The following is a 23468-nucleotide window of genomic DNA, read 5'->3' on the forward strand; positions in this document are numbered from 1 at the left end:
GGAGCTGCTTTCCATTCGCAAACATTGCTTTGCGTTATGGGTTTGGGCTCCTTCTGTTTCTACATCTTGTTGAAGACTTTCTTGACTTCCATTTGACTTCTTTGAACTCTGTTTTTGTCTTTCAACATTTTCCCCTTTCTTTTTCTTCTCTCTCCCAGATGTTTCTCTCACTCTTTAGCTTTCTCTTATGTTCTTTGAATCACTTTTTAAAATGTAGTTTATCTCTTTATTAAGCTTGTCTATTAATTTTTCTATTAGTGTTTGTTTATTTTCTCCTTTAAGGCTGTAGTGATATAGTTACACTTATTTTCATTCCATAGTATGCCAACTTGCTTGTTTATCTTGCAGCAAGTTCATTAGTCATTCTTACCCTCTTGATATGAATTTTCAATAAGAAATAGCAGAGCATTCTGCATTAACATATTGTCCCCTTCTGTAAACCCGTACTTTCTTTTCTATCTGCTAGAGTTACCACCTCAAACCCATCTCTTCTTTTCTTTTTTGTTTTTTTTCCTCACTCTTGTGTTTTCCTCCCTGTATTGTTTTCTTTAAGTAGTCATTGATTTCTTTCCCATTTGGTCCAGAATTGTTCCCCAATAAAACTTATGAGTAAAATAATATAAGAATGCTATTTTCTAGGTTAGCTTCTTCATTCTAGTATATTTAAATTTAATTAAACAATCTGGGCCAAAAGAGAATAACTTTAACATCTGGAATTATTTTCCCTTTTTTTTTGGTGTGTGTGTGTGTTTTTCTTGTGTGTATGTGATTTTTTTTTTTTATGTTGTTGTTTCTTTAAACATTAACAAATGTTTTTTTCAGGGAAGGACAACCATAATCCACCCTAAGTTGCAACATTCCTTTCATAAGTTGTTTCATTACAATAGTAGATTGTGTTAAGCTATAGAAATTAATTTGTTGTGTATATATCCATTTGGGGCAAGCTGCTGTGGAATGGGAGGAAGAGGTGTGGAGTTTAAATACAATTTACTCTGAAATTAACAAGTGGTAGTGCCATTCAGCATGGCCCTTGAATTCAACAGTTTTGCAGCATTTAAAAGAATGTTCCACTTTGAACTAAAATATTTGAATCAAAGCATAAACATTTCTGATTGAAAAATTATATATACACCTAAGAACTGGTAAATAAATGTATTCAAAATCATTGATTTCAAACAATCTCATCTTTTATAACCAATATTAATAAATACAATAAATAACAAAAGTTATTAGAATCACACATAAATATTGTATCTGAGGATTTTCCCCTTATTAACATGTAACAAAAATTACAATGGAATATTTGATTGCAACTTTAATACTTGAATTGCATTATTCTAGTCAATAGATAAACATAATGCCTTAATATTAAGGGTCTTTATTCACAACTACATATGTGGTAACTTGAATTTTTTCCATATGCTAATTTCAAATACACATAAATAAAAAATTGCCTTTGGTTTTACAACTCTGTCACATTTATAATATTGTACTCCAATTTTTTTCTGGAAATCAATCAGTTACTTAAGGTAATGAAAGGATAATAATATATAAAACAAATGTAGCATATTTTTACTAACATGTTCTGATATCTGAGATATATAGAACCCTTGCTCCTAGACCTCAGGAGTTTGCCCAATAAGAATACATACATATCTGGCTATCTATGTTAGAAGCCCTCAATTACTGAGTTTATGCTTTCTTTGCAGGTCCAGTCCAGGTGCAGCAGCAAGGAGAACATTCTCAGAGCCAGTAAGTATGACGTTATTTTAGATGGACTAGTGAATTAGAGCTTGTGGTTCAACAGGAATGAAAGCTAAAAATGACATTTTGGTGAAAGAATGAAGAAGGTAATAGGTAACTTTTATATCAAAATATGAATATTAGGGCTTTTATCTTCTAAGATTATTAGTATCAATATAGTAATGGATATGTCCTTTATTCTAATTGTTTTTGCAAGCTGACAGCAAAACTTTGATAACACTCCTAGTTAGAGTGATAATAAGCACCTCTATGGTTCTAAGATGGGAGCCTTCTTTAATTGTCTCACTGCCAAAAAAGTTACTTAAAAACAGACTAACTGAAAATAATAATATAAATTCACTAAAAGAATCTAGCTAAAAAAAGTGATTGCTAAAAGGGTACATCATAATCATTTTGTGTATGTGCATTCCTGAAAGATCTTACTTCACAAGCAGCATGTTTTAAAAATAGTGCCCTGAACCATAGACAAAGAAACCTTTTTTTTATTTATCTTTTTTGTTTGATTGATAATGGAGGTCATATAACTTTTATAAAAAGGAACTATTTTTTATTTTATAAAAAGAAACTATAAATAACCTGCATCCTTGAAATTATGTGATGTTGAAGGTTGTGCCTTAAAAGCTTTGGGATCCTAAGAGAAAAGTGCTGTATAAATGCTAATTAATATTATTTTCTTTCACTTAATATTAATGATATCATCCTTTCTTATTCCTCTTCTTTATCAAAAGAAGAAGTACAGGTGGATCATACTGAAATGGGTCTATTGGATACTTATACCACTGGGAGTTTTAGTAAATGGGATGATTTATATTTCCAGTAGAATGTGTATATTATTTAACATAAAAAAAAATAGCAGAATTTCAGATAGGTAAAAATTCATGTTTTATTTTCTTTAATGTATTTCTGTATTATGAATCTGTTATCTTTGCTTGAAACCATTGAGTTGATAGGCAAGCATATTGCAATTATTTGCTAAGGACATTTATGTTAGAGTTATATAAAAATAAATGCAAACAGCCATGTTTAATCTCTATACTTTTGAGAGTTCCTACAGCATTTTGAAAGACATGAGAAAGGCTTTTCAATTATAAGAGATGTAAAGTCCTATAGTCCTATACTAACACCTAAGATTAAATAACCTAAGAATCAGGTGAATGATAATTGAATATTCACTAAAATAAAATAATAGGTATAAATTAAATTTTAAAATTATATTTTATGATGATTACTGTATGATTGCCATTTTTTTGTTGATCCAGAGATGATAATGAATAAACTGATAATGATTATGGTGATTAGGAACAAAAATAATTTCTTATGGAAAGCAGACTTCTTTGAACGCTTTTTCACTTCTCATAGACCTTTGTGTTGCTGGGACTATCTTTCATTTCAGTTATGTTCTTACTGGCTTGTTGGCTCATAATCATTTTGGCTGGACATCATGATGGTCCAGGTTTTTCTTATTGTGGTTTTCAGGGTGAAGTTGTCATGTAAACGTTCCATATAGTCATTTAGATCCATGTAGAGAGCCCATCTAACATCATAGTCTCATAATTCTGTGACTTCTGGAAGTTTAAGTTCTTTCTTCTCAACACCACTTTAGTAACTCATAATCATGCCCATAGCCACACCCAGAACTCTTTCATTACTATAAGCTGTACTGTGAACTTCTGACTTAAATAATTCATTGCTTATTTAGTCTACTGCTATCTCCCTTCATTTCTTTTTTTTTTTTTTTTTGCCATGTGTTACTATATTATAGTCATACTAGAGGCCCAAATTTCATGCACAGTGGGGGGGGGGGTGTCCCTCAGCCCAGCCTGTACCCTCTCCAATCTGGGACATCCCTCTCACAATCCAGGACTGCTGGCTTCCAACTGCTCCTCTGCCTGCCTTCCTGATTGCCCATACCGCTTCTGCCTGCCAGCCTGATCACCCCCTAACCATTCCCCTGCCAGCCTGATTGATGCCTAACTGCTCCCCTGCCAGCCTGTTTGCCCCTAACTGCCCTCCCCTGCAGGCCTGGGTCCCCCCCAACTGCCCTTCTCTGCAGGCCCGGTCACCCCCAACTTCCCTCTGCCAGCCTGGTCACCCCTAACTGCCCTCCCCTGCAGGCTTGATCGCTCCCAACTGCCCTCCCTTGCAGGACTGGTCCCTCCCAACTACCCTCCCCTGCTGGCCATCTTGTGGTGGCCATCTTGTGTCCACATGGGGGCAGCCATCTTTGACCACATGGGGGCAGCCATCTTGTGTGTTGAAGTGATGGTCAACTTGCATATTACTCTTTTATTAGATAGGATAGACCCTATTACCATTTCACCATTCTCTCAATGCTATGTCCTGGATCAGAGGCAGGACCTTTCTCCCACTGTATAAAATATTCATTCCCCATATTTTCCTAGAAAATTCTTATCTGTTGAGATTCAGTTCAAGTGTGGTCTCCTCTGTGAAGACTTCTCTGAATTTCCAGCAGGCATCATGATAGATCCTTTTTATATGTCCCTATTGTTCCTTCTACTTTAATCATTTTTCATTTATTTACTATTTATTTATTTCCTTGAGGATACTCAAGGATAACATTCCCAAAATGTAGACAACTTTAAAAAAAAAAACTATACAGGCATGCCTTGTTTTATTGCAGTTCGCTTTATTGCTCTTCACAGATATATACTAGAGGCCCAGTGCATGATTTAATCATGCACCTGGTGCACCAGCTGGCTGGCTGTCCGCTGGTGCACCAGGCCTTCCGAAAGCCTCCGGCGTGGCGGAGGCTTTCGAAAGGCCTTGTGCCGGAGCAGACAGACAGCCAGCTCCCCCGCTTTGGCTTTTGATCGCGGGGGAGCTGGCTGTCTATCCGCTGGTGCACCAGGCCTTCCAAAAGCCTCCGGCGCGGCGGAGGCTTTCGAAAGGCCTTGTGCCGGAGCAGACAGACAGCCAGCTCCCCCGCTTTGGCTTTTGATCGCGGGGGAGCTGGCTGTCTATCCGCTGGTGCACCAGGCCTTTCGAAAGCCTCCGGCGCAGCCATGGCTCAGCGTCCTGCTGGCCCAATCAGCTACCCCGGCCACCCTGAGTCCCGCCCCCTGCGCCTCCTGCTGGCCCAATCGTGGGCGTAGCGGAGTGATGGTAATTTACATATTACCATTTTATTATGTAGGATATATATATATATATATATATATATATATATATATATATATGGTTTATAGTAACCCTGCGTTGAGCAAGTCTCTCTGTGCCATTTTTTCCAACAGCATTTGCTTATTTCATGTTTTTGTATCATATTTTGGTAATTCTTACAATGTTTTAAACTTTTTCATTATTATTTGTTATAATGATCTGTGAACAGTGTCTTTGATGTTACTATTGTAATTATGTTGGTGTTCCACGAACTATATCCATATAGGATGGCAAACGTAATCGATAAATGTGTGTACTGACTGCTCCAGCAACCAGCCATTCCCTCATCTCTCACCCTCTCCTTGGGCCTCCCCATTCCTTGAGACAACAACAATATTGAAATTAGGCCAACATGGCCTCTAAGTGCTCAAGTGAAAATAAGAGTCCCATGTCTCTAACTTTAAATCAAATACTAGAAATGATTCAGCTTACGAGGAAGGCATGTTGAAAGCTGACATAGGCTAAGCTTATTAAGCAAAATAGTTAGCCAAGTTGTAACAGGTTGTAAATGCAAAGGAGAAGTTCTTTGAGGAAATTAAAAGTACTATTCCAATGAAGACATGAATGATAAGAAAGCAAAACAGCCTTATTGCTGATTGGAGAAAGTTTTAGTGGTCTGGATAGATAATCAACCAGCCACATATTCTTAAACCAAAGCCTAATCCAGAACAATTCTATGGAGGCTAAGAGAGGTAAGAAAGCTGTCGAAGAAAAGTTTGATAACAGAAGTTAGTTCATGAGGATAAAGAAAAGTAGCCATTTCCATAACATAAAAATACAAAGTGAAGCAGCAAGTACTCATGTGGAAGCTGCAGCAAGTTAGATGATCTAGCTAAGATAATTAATGAAGATGGATACACTAAACAACAGATTTTCAATGTTTAAAAAACCTTTCTATTTGAAAAAAAACTTTCTATTTCATAGCTAGAAAGGATAAGTCAGTGCCTTGATTCAAAGCTTCAAAGGACAGGCTGACTCTCTTGTTAGTGACTAATGTAGCTGGTGACTTAAAGTCAATGTTACCAGTCATAATTAAGAATTATGTTAAATCTACTCTGCTTGTGCTCTATAAATGGAACAATAAAGCCTGGATGACAGCATATCTGTTTATAACATGATTTACTGAATATTTTAAGCTTTTTGTTGAGACCTACTACTCAGAAAAAAGATTCCTTTTAAAATATCATCAGTCATTTACAAGGCCCCTGGTCATTCAAGAGCTCTGAAGGAGATTAACATGGTTTTCATACCTGCTGACACAACATTCATTTTGAAGCCCAAGGATCAAGGAGTAATTTGACTTCAAATCTTATTATTTAATAAATACATTTCATAAGGTTATACACCTATCATAGATAGTGATTCATCTGATCGGAGCAAAGTGAATTAATAACCTTCTGGAAAGGATTTGCCATTCTAGATGCCATTAAGATCATTTGTGATTCATGGTAAGGGTCAGAATATCAGCAGTTTGGAAGAAGTTGATTCCAACCTTCATGAATGACTTTGAGACGTTGAAGACTTAGGTGATGGAAGTAACTGCAGATGTGTGGAACTAGCAAGAGATCTAGAATTACAAGTGGAGCCTAAAGAGGTAGCTGAATAGCTGCAATCTGATAATAAACTTGAACAGATGAAGAATTACTCCTAATGAATGAGCAAAGAAAGTGGATTCTTGGGATGGAATATACTCCTGATGGAATATGCTGCTTTGTAGATTGTTGAAATGACAACAAAGGATTTAGAATATTACAGAAACTAACTTAAAAAAGTAGTGGCAGGGCTTAAGAAGATTGACTCCCATTTTGAAAGCAGTTCTATGGGTAAAATGCTATCAATCAGCATAACATGCTACTGAGAAATTGTGAAAGGGAGAGTCAATAAATATGGCAAATTTATTTTATTATTTTAAGAAATTGCCACAGCCACTCCAACCTCCACCAACTGCCACCCTGATCAGTCAGCAGCCATCAACATCAAAACAAGACCCTTCACACCCTAGCCAGTTTGGCTCAGTGGATAGAGCGTCGGCCTGCGGGCTGAAGGGTCCCAGGTTGGATTCTGGTCAAGGGCACATGCCCAGGTTGTGGGCTGGATCCCTAATGTGGGACGTGCAGGAGGCAGCTGATCAGTGATCAATGTCATCATTGATGTTTCTATCTCTCTCTCCCGCTCTCTTCCTCTCTGAAATAAATAAAAAACACATTAAAAAAAAAAAAGACAAGACCCTTCACTAGAAAAGAAGATTATGATTCTCTGAAAGTTTAGAAGGTGGTTGGCATTTTTTAGCAAGAGCAAAACAAAACAAACGAACACATAATCTAATTAAAAATGGCCAAAGGACCTGAATAGACATTTTTCAGAAAAAGACATAAGAATGGCCAACAGGTACATGAAAAGACGCTCAGCATCACTAATCATAAGGAAAATACAAATCAAAACCACAATGAGCTATCACTTCATGCCTGTTAGAATGCCTGTCTTCAGAAAGACAAGAAATAACAAATGCTGGGAAGGAGTGGAGAAAAGTTAACGCTTGTCTGCTGTTAGTGGAATTGTAAATTGGCACAGTCACTAAGGAAAATAGTATGGAGTTTCCTCAAAAAATTAAAAATTGAAATACTATATACCATCAATTCTACTTCTAGGTATTTATCCAAAGGAAACAAAATCAGTATCTCGAAAAGATAACTGCACCCCTGTGGTCATAGCAGCATTGTTTACAAATTGAAAGGACCTAAATGTCCCTCAATGAATGAATGGATAAAGAAGTAATGAGATAGATTAGATAGATAGATAGATAGATAGATAGATAGATAGATAGATAGATAGATATTATTCAGCCATAAAAGAGGAAATCTTGCCATTTGCAACAACATAGATAGACCTTGAGGGCATTATGATAAGTGAAATAAGTCAGATAGAGCAAGGTAAATTCTGTATGATCTCATATGTGGAATAAAAATAAACTCATAGAAAATTGATCATTTGTGGTTACCAGAGGTCCAGAGGTGTTGGGTTGCGGAATTGGATGAAGGTAGTCAACAGGTACAAACTCCCAGGTATAAGATAAATAAGTATTGGAGATGTAATATACAACATGACAACTATAGTTAACACTGCTGTGTAGTGTACTTAAAAGTTGTTAAGGCAGTAGAGTTCATATCACAAGGAAAGAAATATTTGTATCTATGTAAAATGATAATGTTAACTAAACTTACTATGGTAATAATTTCACAATATGTGAAAGTCAAATTATAACGCTGTACACCTTAAACTTACACAGTGCTCTGTGTCATTACATCTCAATAAAACTGGGGTTGGGGTGACAAAAACAAAATTAAGCCAAGAGAATAAATCTCTTTCTCAGTCTGAGGAGTCTTCAGAATAAGATATAGGGTTATTAGTCAAACTACCTAATTTTCTGACTTATTTGCTTTCTGGTTCTTTTTAATAATATCAGTGATCTCAGAGAAGTTTACAGGCATATAAGAAGCACATTCTTACCCAATATCAGCCTATATTATTCCATAAGAAGCCAATATTATATCTAAAGCAGCTAAGGCACTGTCATTGTAATTTCATGAAACTTTCAAGTGATTAGTTATTTAGCCTTGGGGGCATTATGTAACTCATCTGCTATTCTCTGAATCATAGCACATAGCACCTTCCCTACTTACAGGGCCTTTTGTAAAGCTTGAAGTAAAGAGGCTTGAGAAAGGAAGAAAAAAATACAGAATTTTTTTTGAGTGGTCAGGATTTTGATTGTTGCATCAAGGCCCAATTTTCCTACTTTTTAAAAATTATCTAACAATCTAGGAACTGGTGCTGTGTTTTTTCTTAGAAAAAAAAACTGATGGTCTAAAATGGGTTCAGGAAGAAGCTCCTAGCAGTACTTCATCTACTACCTCACTTTCCTCATCTGCAAAATGAAGATAATAAAAGAATATTTTGCACATAGGAATAGAGGTTTAGATGTCCTGATTTGAATTTTAATGGGTTCAACCCCAGTAATTCTCCTTTATTTGTTGAAATTTTGCCCACAAAATGTAAAAGGTTTGGCATCTTCTTGAGATCTTCAATTTGGGGTTGATCTCCTTGAGGTCTTCAATATTCAAATTAGCTATAATCTCATTACAAATAAGGGAGCCTTTGGGGATTTCAAGGAAGGAAACCATCAGGAGAACATTTCACCTATCAATTCCATTTATATAATACATTCTGCCTATCAAGTTAGCAGGAATGACATTACAGAGGAAGAAAAACTATTCCTATGTTAAACGTCTGAGGGTGACAGTTATAAAGGACACCACAGAGGATTATTAGAGATACCCACCAATGAGTAGTTTTTTTACTGCAATGAAGAGATTGTATTTCAGGGTTACAATTTAAGTTTGATGTAGTGTGAGGAAGGGATCCAACTTAATTTCTTTTGCTTGTAAATATCCAGTTGTCCCAATGCCATTTGTTGAAGAGATTGTTCTTTCTCTTGTTGAACGGTATTAGCACCCTTGTCAAAAATCTATTTACTATAGGTGTATCGATTTATTTCTGGACTGTCATTTCTATTCTGTTGATCTGTATGTCTATCCTTATGCCAGTCTTACACTGTTTTGATTACTGTAACTTTGTATGTAAGTTTTAAAATTAGGAAGTGAGAGTCTCCCAACTTCGTTCTTTTTCTATATTTCTTTCCATTTCATCTGAATTTGAGGATTGGCTTTTCGATTTCTTGGAAGAAGAAGAAAAAGCCTTTGGAATTTTGATAGGTATTGCAATAAAACCCTGGATTGCTTTGGGTAGTATTTTTATCTTAATATTAAGTCATTTAATCTCTATTTCTTTGAATCTTAACGTGAGGCTCACTTTTGCACTCACTTTTATGTTCTATGCCAATTTGTGCATTTTCACAATGAAGTAGGCCATGGCATGTGGAGATTCCACTCCCAGTCACAAAGTAATCTATATTTCATCTCTGGAGGAACTTTTATCACACATTTTCTTGCCTCCAAAGTGAAACCAATATATCAATGTCAAACTTAGGACTAGTATGGTCTGTTGTGCCAGACTCTAGGCACCTCTCCCCAATTGCCTCTCCATCCACTTCAGCCAAGGCCCAGGGCCAGGCAGGCCATTCCAATCACCAGTCCTGCAATAGGCTACTCTGTGGCCAGCAGTGGAGGCGAGGTCCCTGTGCCCACAGTGTTACTCAATTCCTGGGAAGGAACTCTGCACTACAGAAGTACCCAAAATGCCTCTATGCAAAGATTTGGGGGTGAGGGCTTAAAAAGGTATTGGTGTGTACACTGTCTTTGATGCTAACAGTCAATGGGTCTTTGAGGAAGTTCCTAGCAAGATTTTTCTGGATTACTAAAGTTATGCTGATGAAGACAGTAGAATAGTAAAGCCATGTTTCAATTCTCAATCTAATGTAATAGCTAATGGTAGTTATCTAGCCAGAAATATCCCCAGGGTGCAAAATAATTTATCTGCACTCTAATATGGTGAAAAGGCATCCTGCTTTATTTAACTATGTGTAGAATTCTATGCTAATTTCTGGAGATTCTTATTTGACTAAACTATAATATAAGTAAAATAGTGGCTTTGGGTTTTGAGTTATATAAAGACAAACTGACTTTCTCCTTTGAATACATTAAGAGATTTTACTACTTGCGCAGCAAGAAACTGGAATAATGATTCAGTTGAGTAGTACTGAAGTAAGGGATTTCCCATGGCTTTCTTTTGAAACTGACTTAGCATTGCTCTTCTTTTCAAACAACTCTTTTCTCCCAAATTTTTTTTGTCAAAGACTAGCACATTCATCCCATGTTTCTAGTGGGCTTTTAATTTTAAAATAATTTTATCTTAAAGACATGTTTATTTGAAGACATTATTATTTTATTGGCGATATTCATTACATAATAGAACAGGTTTTATTGGGATGCAGAAAAGATAAATGTTATTCGTCTATTAAATGAAATAAAAAATTTTAGGTATGTAGTTTATCTGGAGCTCCTAACTTTGTGAGGCTTTGCTTTTTATACTTTACTAGAGGCCTGGTGCATGAAATTTGTGCACAGGTGGGGTCCCTAGGCCTGACCTGCGATCATGGCTGATCAGATTCCCCACCTCTCCGCCTCCCCTTTCCCTCACCACCCACACACCGCCACCAAGAGGTTCCCCGCCTCCCCCCTCCTCCTTCCCTCACCACCTATGTCTGCCACCACCCACCCCCAGTTCCCCGTCCCAGCCCGGGTCCCGGCCCCAATTAGGTGATTGGGACCTGCTGGCTGGGGGGAGGGACCAGAAGGTTGGCCAGCAGGCCTCAATCAGGTGATCAGGGCCTGCCAGCCGGGGGGAGGAGCCAACTGCCACCATGGTGGGCAGGCAGCGGGCCAATGGGGGCCTGCCGGCCAGGGGAGGAACCAGGGGGTGGTCAATGCGCCTCATAACTACTGATCGTTCTGGTTGTTCCATTGTAACAGTCGTTTAGGCTTATATATATAGATTTGTAAGTTTGCTATCCTTATGCTAAAACTTTGTGGGTTTTAGGATTCTTCCCATTGATCTTAATACTCCAATATTCTAAAGTTTTCAGAAATGTGATTAAACTTTAAAATTATTAGATAATGACTGGGCTAGATACTACTTTTAATCAATCACTCCCTCCTTCTTAAAACAATTACCTACCTTCCTTGGTTTTGTTCTCTTCTTTTAAACTATTTTCTTTTTCTCCAGCTGTTACCAATGAGTTTGGGTTCTTGTCTCCTGATATAAAATAATTTGACCAAGGACAATGATAAAAGCAAAGGCAGATTTATTGAGGCTCTGCAGAGGGCTAGAACACTGAGGTAGAGCCTCAGATTTCACACCTAAACTGTGGTGCATAGAGGTTTTTATTCCTTGGGAACACGGAAGTTGCTGGCATTAACCAATCACTGCATAGGTTGTCTGTTTGTTTGTTTGTTTTTCTTTTTTGGAACACTGATGTCCAGGTATACATCAGCAAAGCAAAGTGTTCTGAGATTATGCAGCACTTACTATGGGATGTAGGGAGGGACTTTCCCAACTAGATATTGAGTTTGTCTCTGGGTTTGTGGCTTCTCTTAGACCAAAAAAACAAACTTGAAAGAAGTCAGGGTGATTCCTGGACCATTGTTTTATAGCTACCTATTGATAACTGCAGGGCTTAACTCAATCGAGCAATTTTGGGGAAAATTTTATTCTACCTGTTTCACAGCTTCTTTGATGACTTCTACTTTTAGTCCATTCATTCAATATCAGTGTTATTCAGAGTTCTCTCAAGAGCTTGCATTCACACTTCACATTCTACATAAGTCATCCACTCACAAAGCTTCAGTAAATTCATCTTTTCCCTAAATTTCAGAGTTATATTTCCAATAATCTATTGTAGATCTCTTTGTAGATCTCTTCTTGGATACTTCACAATATTCTCATATTCAACATCACCAAAACCAAATTTATAATCTCATATATCATATTCTTCACATATCTCAAGGAATGACATCATTATCCACCTAGTTGTCCAAACCCAAAATCTTTACAGTGTTTTCCTATCCCTCTTCGTTCAACCACTTTTATCTTTCTAAAATGCAAACCTAAACCTTTCGTACTCATTTAATGACTTCTATTCACTTTTTAATAGCTTCTCATTGTTCTTAGATAAAGTCTCAACTCCTTAAAATCGCTTACAATCTAGTTTTTGCTTACCTCTAGTTTTACTTCTACCATTCCCATTAAATTCAGTACTCCAGCCATATGAAAGTTTCAGTTTACAAGTAGTTCTCTCTTTCAAAAGATGTTCTCCCATCTCTTCCCCTGGATAACTCCTACTTATTCTATATTTCTTCTCATGGGCTTTCCATTACTGCCCAAATCTGAGTAAAGTATCCCTCCTATGTTCTTTTTTAGTGCTCTATAGTTCTCATACTTTATTGCAAGCCTTTTTCCAGTATAGTACTTTTCTGTTCCCTCTATTCCACCCTAAGCTCCTTACAGGTACCTCTTATCTTGTTCACTGGTACTATTCCCAGGATCTAGCACAGTAACTGTCCCTCACTAAATGGGTTCAATGTGTGAGTATATAAATAAATGAGAAGAAAACTTTGGGCAAGCAGAGCAGGCAAGGAACAGTAGAACATTCAAGTAAGAAATCAGAGTTGGAACTAAGAGGGAAAATAATAAACATTAGCAAAAATCTCCTTCTTACCAATACTATTTTTTTAACTGCTCCTTCTCTTCAAATTATATCATGTTTTCATTCTGCCCTTATCCCTTTATACATTCTGCCCCAGATTCAGGACCAATAACTACCTCTTGCCTGGAGTATTTTATCATCCTTTTTGGTTTTAGTCTTATTCCCTTTAATCTGTCCTAGATAAATAAGTCTTCTAGTTAATTTTCTTATACCTTTCTCCTAAAAACATGAAGTTTTTTCTTTATGATTCCCAGTAAAAAGTATTATGAAATAGTTTTTGAAGAAGTATGATAAATTTTTGTAGTCTTATTTTTAGAAAAATTTTCCTAATTCTCTTCTGCTACAATCTAATCCCTTACCATCTTAATTGGCACTTACTGAATTGTACAACTGCAATTTATCATCACTTATTCAATTTTTCTTTAGACAACTAAAGACAATTATCAGTTCACTTCCATAAGAATTTAGTAAGATACTATTTATAAACACCACCCTTCTTAACTTTCTCATCTAATATCCTAAATAAATCAACTATATCTTTCATGTACCCCTATGAAAGTTCTCATTTATTTATGAAATTTAATAATTTCATACACAGTATTTATCTTTGATTTAAATGGTATCCCACTTGTCTTATTTTCCTAGATTATCACTTTTTTTAATATGAAAAAAAAATGTATTCATTTATCAGTTTCAGTCAACCTTTTTTAAAAAAATATATTTTTATTGATTTCAGAGAGGAGGAGAGAAGGATAGAGAAATAGAAACATCAATGATGAGAGGGAGTCATTGATTGGCTGCCTCCTACACGCCCCCACTGGGGATCAAGCCTGCAATTTAGGTATGTGCCCTGACCAGGAATCGAACCCTGACCTCCAGCTTCATAGGTCAACACTCAACCACTTAGCCATGCCAGCTGGGCCAGTCACCCTTTTTAGCCTCCTCATTGTCAATATTGTATATTGGTATAGCTAAAAACATTAATAGATCATGGAATAGGAGGTTCCACACCTCTATTTCCCATGGAGAAACAACAACATATGGACCAAAATACCTTTATGAGAAATCCAGAAACCAGTTAAGAAGTTGGAATACTCCATGTGAGCACAAAGCCAAGAACAGCTGCATTAAAATGGGAAGATCCTTTTCATTTTACCTGTGATTTCTCCTCTACCAAACCAGCACAGGTCACCATGATCAGCAGAGAACGCCTGACTTGCAGCCTGTCATTTAAGGGAGAATGTGAGAGAAAATGGAATGTGCATCCACCAGTTCACGTTTTCAGAAGGCTGCCTAAGAAACTGGTTTCTGTCTTGCCTGACTGCCATAGTTTGGTGCCTGGGGGCCACTGAAAGCAAAGGAGAGTAGGGAAGGCTTGAAAGCCTGAAGTGGCGTAGAGGCTGCCATGGCTCAGTGAAATGGGGAAAAGGCACCCAAGTCACTGCTTCTCATTGGGGAAGAAGGGAAAAGAGTAGAGCATATGTCCCAGGGTTAGGTGTTTTGGGGGGTTGCCCAAAGAACTGGTTTCTATCTCAGCTGACTCTAAGCATGTGAGCCAGCATGCTTTGGATGCCAGGGGGCCACTGAGAATAAAGGAATGTTGAGTGGCCTGCAGCTGCAGCACCTGAAGGAGTAAGAGATTGTGGGCTCCTGAAAAAAGAAATTGGGCACATCTTTGGTTGGGAAATTACACACACAGCCAAGAGAAAAAACTTTCATAGGCACCCAGAACCTCTAGCCGGGCTGATTGGTGAAAGTCTTCCTTTACATGAAACCGGTTTATGAAGACTAGGAGATGTAACTATTTTTCCAAATGCATAGTAAACTTAGCAAAAGAATTAAGAGGCACATGAGGAAACAGGGAAATGTGGCCCAATCAAATGAAAAATCTAAATTTCCAGAAACAAACTCTAAAGAAGGAGAAATCTACAAATTTCTTCTCAAAGAATTCAAACTAATTTTCTTAAAGCTACAGGAGAACACAGCCAACTATGGAAAATCAGGAACTATGCATGAACAAAATGGGAATCTCAACATAGAGTTGGAAACTTTAAAGAAAAGAACCATACAGAAATTCTGGAACTGAATACTGTAATAACTGAACAGAAAAATTTACTGGAGACATTCAATCAGACTTAATCAAGTAGAAGAAAGAACTTGAAAGTAAGATAATTTGAAATTATCAAGTCAGAGGAGCAAAAAGAAAATAAGTAATAAAAAATTTTAAAAAAAGAAAAATTAAGAGAAGTGAAGAAAGCTTAAGGGACTTATCAGATACCATCTGATAAGGGAGAGAAGAGAGAAAAAGGTATAGAGCAGTGATGGCGAACCTATGACACGCGTGTCAGCACTGACACGCATAGCCATTTCTGATGACACGTGGCCGCTGAGGCAGCCGCATGCTGAGGATGAAACATTTGCTGCTCCTGAGGATGAAACATTTGTGACTAGAGTCTTGGAACTCCAAGACTCTAGTCGCAAATGTTTCATCCTCCCCTATTAGACCCTCTGTGCCGGAGGTCTGTAGGCCAAAACAACAGAAGTCTGGCACAGAGCGTCTAGTTCTGGGACTTCCGGTTAAGCCAGGATCTTTGCCCTCACTTCTGCCAGCAGAGCAGGGAGCAACGGAACACAGCGGGGGACGCATCTCTTGGGGCCCTGCCATTACCAGTAACCAAATAACAGTTAACCATAGCAACCATTATCTACTGTTCTGGGGTGTCATGGATTTCTAATCCATCATTACTGAGATAAGCGAGGGGGAGGTTGGGAGAGGGGAGGGTTTGTGGCGTGCTATGGGTGCCGTTTCCCGCCATTAGAAATAGTGGCAGCCATTTTAATTCACATAAGGAACACCATCTTGCTCCATAGTGCAGACTCCATTTCACCACTATTACTGTTGTGCATCCTTATTAATCCCTATTTCTGCTTATTAACCCTGCCCTTTCCTAAAAGACAGTTATATGCACCATTTTGTGGTTAGTTAGGCTAGTTAACCCCTAATTGCCTGCAGGCCTAACAAGCTATCTATAATTCTATCTTCTGTCACTGCCCCCCTGATGGAGAACCCAAAAAATAAAAAACTAAGGTTAAGTAAAGGAAGTGGTAGTAGCAGTGGCCGACCCTTTCAAGAGACATGGACCGAGATGTATGGCTTTATAGAAAAAAATGGCAGATCATTTTGCATTCTATGTACTGAAATGGTAGTAAGCAGAACGTGGAATATAAATAGACATTTTTGAAAGTAATTCCCAGCTCTTGGAAAAAAGTGAGGATGAAAGTAAGGAATACATTTCCAGGCAGCTACACCTTTATAAGAGCCAATCTAATTCCATCCTTACATTTATGAAAGGCTCTACAAATTTAACATCTGCAAGTTTGAGCATTGCTTACTCTATAGCTCAGCATAGAAAAGCACTCAGTGAGGGAGAATTTATTAAAGAAACTCTCCTAAGATGTGCACCAGTTCTATTTTACAATATGCAGAATAAAGATGCAATTATTAAGAGAATATCTGAGTTACCACTCAGTAGAAATATCATAAAAGACCGAATAATGAGACTGAACACAAACGTACAACATCAATTAAAGAGAGACATAAGGAAGTGTAAATATTTTTCGATCTCTCTTGATGAAACTACTGATGTCACATCACATGCTCAGTTGGCCATTATTGGTCGATATTCTCATAGCCTGTTTTACAATGAGAGAAGAGTTGATAAAGTTAGTATCAGTGTCAACAAGTAAATCAGGAAGCGAAATATGTAAGGTTGTTATACAAACATTTCGTGACCTAAGCATTGATATCTCTAAAGTTGTGTCAGTGACAACAGATGGGGCACCAAATATGGTGGGGAAAAAAGTCGGATTTGTCAAATTGTTTACAGAAGCTATTGGACATCCGATTGTGCCTTTTCATTGTATTATCCATCAGGAGGCTTTATGTGCCAAGGCAGGATTCACCGACTTAAACAACTTAATGTCAGTTGTTACAAAAATAGTTAATTTAATAGCTGCTCGCCCCCTTCACAAGCGAGAATTTTTGGCACTTTTACTGCAGGTTGATTCCACCTACAGTGGACTGCTGATGTACAATAATGTAAGATGGCTTAGCCGAGGCAAAGTTCTTGAGTGCTTTGTGGAGTGCTTTGAAGAAATTAAGGTATTTCTTGATGATAAGGATCTGGGAAACTTTCCTCAGCTTAATGATGATAAGTGGGTCAACACCCTGATGTTTTTTACAGATCTCTCTGTTCATATTAATGAACTGAACTTAAAGTTGCAAGGTTTTGGCAAAAGTATTGACGTTATGTTTGGATACATAAAAGCTTTTAAAAGTAAAGTTAAAATTTTCAAGCAAGATGTAGAAACTAAAACTTGTATTTTCCTCGAGTAATAAAGTATTTTGAGAAGGCCAGTGCAGCTGTACAAAATGAAATGGAACTCTTGCATATGAAGTACCAGCATGTTTTAGACTCATTACTTGACCAGTTTAGTGATAGATTCAGTCAATTTAGAAGTCTAGAACAGACCATGAAAATAATTAAGTATCCTGATGTAGTAGTCTACAGTAGTTTGGAATTAAATGGTTTCCAATGGATGCAAATTGATGATTTGGAGATGCAACTTGCAGAATTTCAAGACAGTATCTGGGCTCAGGTGTTTGTCGACTTGAGGTCAAAGCTTGAGAATCTGGAAAGGTGCCGCTTGGAGAATCAAGAGGAGTGCCACTACGAACAGGAAATTTGGAGTGCCTGGAACCGACTACCAGACACTTTTATCACCCTGAAAAATATAGCAATTGCTTTACTCACAATTTTTCCCTCTACATACTTTTGTGAGGCCTTATTCTCAGCGTTAAATAATATCAAAACCAACAAAAAAAACAGATTGACAGATGAAGTTAGTAGCGCTTGCTTGGGCCTGAAGTGTACAAAATACCAACCTTCAATTGAAGATTTATCCAATGAAATTCAGCAACAAAAAAGTCACTAATAGGCAGGTTAGTTAAAGAATTCCCCCTTCCCCTCACTAATGTTAGTTCACGGCACCCCACACAAGCTAAATAATATCAAGACCAACAAAAGAAACCAACTGACAGATGAACAAAGAAGTCACTAAGCAGGTAAGTTAAATATTTAGTTTTTGGTTTATTAAATACAATTATATATAACAATGATGCATTTATGTTATTTAAACTATAAATATTGCGAAATAATGTTTTTTCCTCAAAGTGACACACTACCCGAGTTATGCTCAGTTTTTTGGCGAAGTTTGACATGCTCAAAAGGTTGCCCATCACTGGTATAGAGAATGATCTAAACAAATAATGGCTGAAATTTTCTCAAATCTGAGGAAAGAAATGGACATCAAAATTCAAGAAGCTCAAAGTATTTCAACTAAGATGAATTCAAAGAGGCCCACACTAAGACATAAGATAATTAAACTTTCAAAAGTCAGAGACAAAGAGAAGATTTTTGAAAGCAGCAAGAGAAAAGCAACTAGGCATGTATAAGGGAGCTTCCATAAGGTTTTCAATGTCTTTCTCAGCAAGATACTTTCCAGGCCAGAGGGAGTGGGATGATATATTCAAAGTGCTTAAAGAAAAAATCAGCCAACCAAGTGTACTATGTCCAACAAAGCTGTTATTCAAAAATTAAGGATAAATAAGTACTTTTGTAGATAAACAAAAGCTGTCAAGTTTATCAGCAGTAGACCTGTCTTACCAAAAAATGCTAATGACAGTCTTGCAAGTTGAAACAAAATGACAGTAAAAAGCAACACAAAAGCATATTAAAATATGTAACTCACCTGTAAAGGTAAATATATAGACAAATACAGACTTCTATAATACTAGAGGCCCGGTGCACGAAATTCATGCACGGAGGAGGGTTGTCCCTCAGCCCAGCCTGTACCCTCTCCAATCTGGGACCCAGGGATCGGGCCTAAACGGGCAGTCGGACATCCCTCTCACAATCCAGGACTGCTGGCTCCCAACTGCTTGCCTGCCTGCCTTCCTGATTGCCCCTAACCTCTTCTGCCTGCCTCTCACAATCCAGGACTGCTGGCTCCCAACTGCTTGCCTGCCTGCGTTCCTGATTGCCCCTAAACACTTCTGCCTGTCAGCCTGATCACCCCCTAACCACTCTGCTGCCAGCCTGTTTGCCCCCAACTTCCCTCCTCTGCCGGCCTGGTCACCCCTAACTGCCCTCTCCTGCAGGCTTGGTCCCTCTCAACTGCCCTCCCTTGCAGGCCAGGTGCCTCCCAACTGCCCTCTCCTGCTGGCCATCTTGTGGTGGCCATCCTGTGTCCACATGGGGGCAGGATCTTTGACCACATGGGGGCAGCTATATTGTGTATTGCAGTGATGATCAATCTGCATAGTACTCTTTTATTAGATAGGATAGAGGCCTGGTACAGGGGTGGGGGCCAGCTGGTTTGCCCTGAAGGGTGTCCCTGATCAGGGTGGGGTTCCCTTGGGGCATGGGGCGGCCTGAGCGAGGGGCCTGTGGTGGTTTGCAGGCTGGCCACGCCCCCTGGCAACGCAAGCAGAGGCCCTGGTATCTGGAATTTATTTTCCTTCTACAATTGAAGCTTTGTAGCCTGGAGCAGAGCCACGCCTGGGGCTCCCTCCGAGGCCCAAAGCCATTTGTGTTGGGGTTATAATTGAAACTTTGTTGCCTTAAGCGGGTGGGCCTGGCCAGGGTGTGTGGAAAGCTTTGCTTCCCCTGTTGCCGGCAGCAACCCTGGCCTGCTCTCTCAAGCTCCATTATGCCGCCATTTGTTTGAATTTGTTTACCTTCTATAATTGAAACTTTGTAGCTTGAGTGGAGACTTAGGCCTGCAATGGCTGGCAGAAAGCTTGGCTTCCTCTGTTACCTAGGAAACCTTGCTCTCTGTGGCTGTAGCCATCTTGGTTTGGGTTAATTTGCATACTCGCTCTGATTGGATGGTGGGCGTGGCTTGTGGGTGTGTTGGAGGTGTGGTCAATTTGCATATTTGTCTATTAGATAGGATTGTGATGGTGTTACATAAATTTTAATTATGTCATAGAATTTAAAAGACAAAAACATAAAAACACTATAAGACTATGTTAATAGATACACAATATATAAACATGTAATTTGTAACATAAATAACAAAGTAGGAGTGGAAAGATGTAAAAGAGTATAGTTTTTCTATATGATTGAAGTTTTAGCATGAAATAATAAAGATTAAAGCAAAAATAAATGAAATAAAGACTTAAAAAATAGAAGAAATCAACAAAACTAAGTTGGATTTTTTTAAAACATCAACTAATTTCACAGACCCTTAGCTAGACTAAGAATAAAAGAAAGGAGACTCAGTAATTAAAATTAAAAATGAAGAAGTAAATACTACAACTGATGCCACAAAAGTAAAAGGAATTATGAAACTACTATGAATACTTATATGTCAACAAATTGAGCAACCTAGAAGAAATGGAGATTGAATCAGTAATCAAAGCCTCCTAAAGAAGAGCCCAGGACTAGAGGGCTTCACTGTTGAATTCTGTCATAGAATTAAAGCCAGTTCTTCTCAAATTCTGACAAGAGTTTGAAAAAGGAGGAACACTTCTTAACTCAATAACAAACAAACAAAACAATTTTAAAATGGGCAAAAGACTTGAATAGACATTTCTCCAAAGAAGATATACAAATGCCAACAAGCATATGAAAACATGCTTAACATGACTAAACATAAGGGAAATGCAAATCAAAACCAAACCTATTAGGATGGCCACTAACAAAAAAACAAATAACAAGTGTTGGTGAGGATGTGGAGAAATTGGAATGCTTGTATACTGTTGGTGAGATTGTAAATGGTGCAACTATGGAAAACTGTAAGGCAATTCCTCAAAAACTTAACAATTAAACTCTCTTATGCTCCACAATCCTACTTCTGAATATATATCCAGAAGAACTGTAAACAAAATATGAATGAGATATTTGCACACCCATATTCATTGCAGCATTATTCACAACTAGAGGCCCAGTGCCCAAATTCGTGCACCAGTGGGATCCCTCAGCCTCGCCTGTCATCCCCCCAGGGGTCCTGGATTGCAAGAGGATGCAGGCCAGGCTGAGGGACCCCACCAGGGCCAGGGAGAGACGTGGGAGGTTGGCCAGCTGTGGAGGGACCACAGGAGGGCTCCAGGGCATGCCCAGCCCATCTCGCTTAGTCCCAATCAGCCAGACCCCAGCAGCAAGCTAACCTACCAGTCAGAGCGTCTGCCCCCAGGTGGTCGGTGCACATCCTAGCAAGCAGTTGAGCAGCCTTAGCATATCATTAGCATATTACGCTTTGATTGGTTGAACGGCTAACCAGTCGACCAGACGCTTAGCATATTAGGCTTTTATTATATAGGATATATAATAGGCTTTTATTATATATACTAGAGGCCCGGTGCATGAAATTCGTGCACGGAGCGGGGTTGTCCCTCAGCCCAGCCTGTACCCTCTCCAGTCTGGGACCCCTCAAGGGATCGGGCCTAAACGGGCAGTCGGACATCCCTCTCACAATCCAGGACTGCTGGCTCCCAACTGCTTGCCTGCCTGCCTTCCTGATTGCCCCTAACTGCTTCTGCCTGCCAGCCTGATCACCCCTAACCACTCTGCTGCCAGCCTGTTTGCCCCCAACTTCCCTCCTCTGCCGGCCTGGTTACCCCGAACTGCCCTCTCCTGCAGGGTTGATCACCTCCAACTGCCCTCCCTTGCAGGCCTGGTCCTTCTCAACTGCCCTCCCTTGCAGGCCGGGTGCCTCCCAACTGCCCTCTCCTGCTGTCCATCTTGTGGTGGCCATCTTGTGTCCACATGGGGGCAGGATCTTTGACCACATGGGGGCAGCTATATTGTGTGTTGCAGTGATGATCAATCTGCATAGTACTCTTTTATTAGATAGGATAGAGGCCTGGTACAGGGGTGGGGGCCAGCTGGTTTGCCCTGAAGGGCATCCCGGATCAGGTGGGGGTTCCTTGGGGCGTGGGGCGGCCTGAGCGAGGGGCCTGTGGTGGTTTGCAGGCCGGCCACGCCCCCTGGCAACGCAAGCAGAGGCCCTGGTATCTGGAATTTATTTTCCTTCTACAATTGAAACTTTGTAGCCTGGAGCAGAGCCAAGCCTGGGGCTCCCTCCGAGGCCCGAAGCCATTTGTGTTGGGGTTATAATTGAAACTTTGTTGCCTTAAGCGGGTGGGCCTGGCCAGGGTGTGTGGAAAGCTTTGCTTCCCCTGTTGCCGGCGGCAACCCTGGCCTGCTCTCTCAAGCTCCATTTTGCCGCCATTTGTTTGAATTTGTTTACCTTCTATAATTGAAACTTTGTAGCTTGAGTGGAGGCTTAGGCCTGCAATGGCTGGCAGAAAGCTTGGCTTCCTCTGTTACCTAGGAAACCTTGCTCTCTGTGGCTGTAGCCATCTTGGTTTGGGTTAATTTGCATACTCGCTCTGATTGGATGGTGTGCGTGGCTTGTGGGTGTGTTGGAGGTATGGTCAATTTGCATATTTGTCTATTATTAGATAGGATTAGGCTTTTATTATATATGATAACCAAGATATGGAAGCAACCTAAATGTCCATCAAGCAACCTAAATGTCCAACCTAAATGTCCATGAATGAGTACATATATGCAATGGAGTGTTATTCAGCCTTTAAAAAGAAGGAAATCCTGTCATATGCTATAACATGAATGAACTTTGAGACATTATGCTAAATTAAAGAAGCTAGTCATAATACAGCAAATACTGTAGGAGATATTATCTGAGATATCTAAAGTAATCAAACTCATAGAAACAGAAAATAAAATGGTGGTTTCCATTATTGTTCCATAGGTATAGAGAGTTGCAGTCACACAAGATGAAAAAGTTCTAGAGATCTACAGTTAACAAAAATGTGCTGTACACTTATATTGTTTAGAGATTAAAATATGTATATTATTAGACTAGAGGCCCAGTGCATGATTGAATCATGCACGTGTAGGGTCCCCTACACGCTTTCGCTTTCGATCACGGGGGAGCTGGGTGCACCAGGCCTTTCGGAAGCCTCTGCCGCGGCGGAGGCTTCCGAAAGGCCTGGTGCCGAGGCTTCCGAAAGGCCTGGTGCCGGAGCAGACAGGCACCCAGCTCCCACGCTTTTGATTGTCCGTGGCGGGACGTGAGCTCGCTGCCCCAGAGGCCCCTTCTGTTCCGCAGCACAGCCATGGCACAGACGCTGAGCTCGCGCTGCCACTGGTGATGCGAGCTCAGCGTCCCGCTGGCCCAATCGGCTACCCCGGCCACCCCGAGTCCCGCCCCCTGCACC

The 23468-nt window shown here is 39.3% G+C and overlaps 1 protein-coding gene across 2 annotated transcripts in view; it reads left to right on the forward strand.

Annotated features, from left to right (window-relative positions):
• Positions 1-23468, forward strand: part of GPHN (gephyrin) — a 422394-nt gene that overhangs the window by 304917 nt on the left and 94009 nt on the right. For both annotated transcript variants that reach the window (XM_079768794.1, XM_079768793.1), the window contains one exon: positions 1710-1752. In XM_079768794.1, the coding sequence (XP_079624920.1) occupies positions 1710-1752 (43 nt within the window). The remainder of the gene's footprint in view (positions 1-1709; positions 1753-23468) is intronic.

This window comes from Cnephaeus nilssonii (genome assembly GCF_951640355.1).
Source record: "Cnephaeus nilssonii genome assembly, chromosome: 4".
In the NCBI taxonomy this organism is placed as follows: Eukaryota; Metazoa; Chordata; class Mammalia; order Chiroptera; family Vespertilionidae; genus Cnephaeus; species Cnephaeus nilssonii.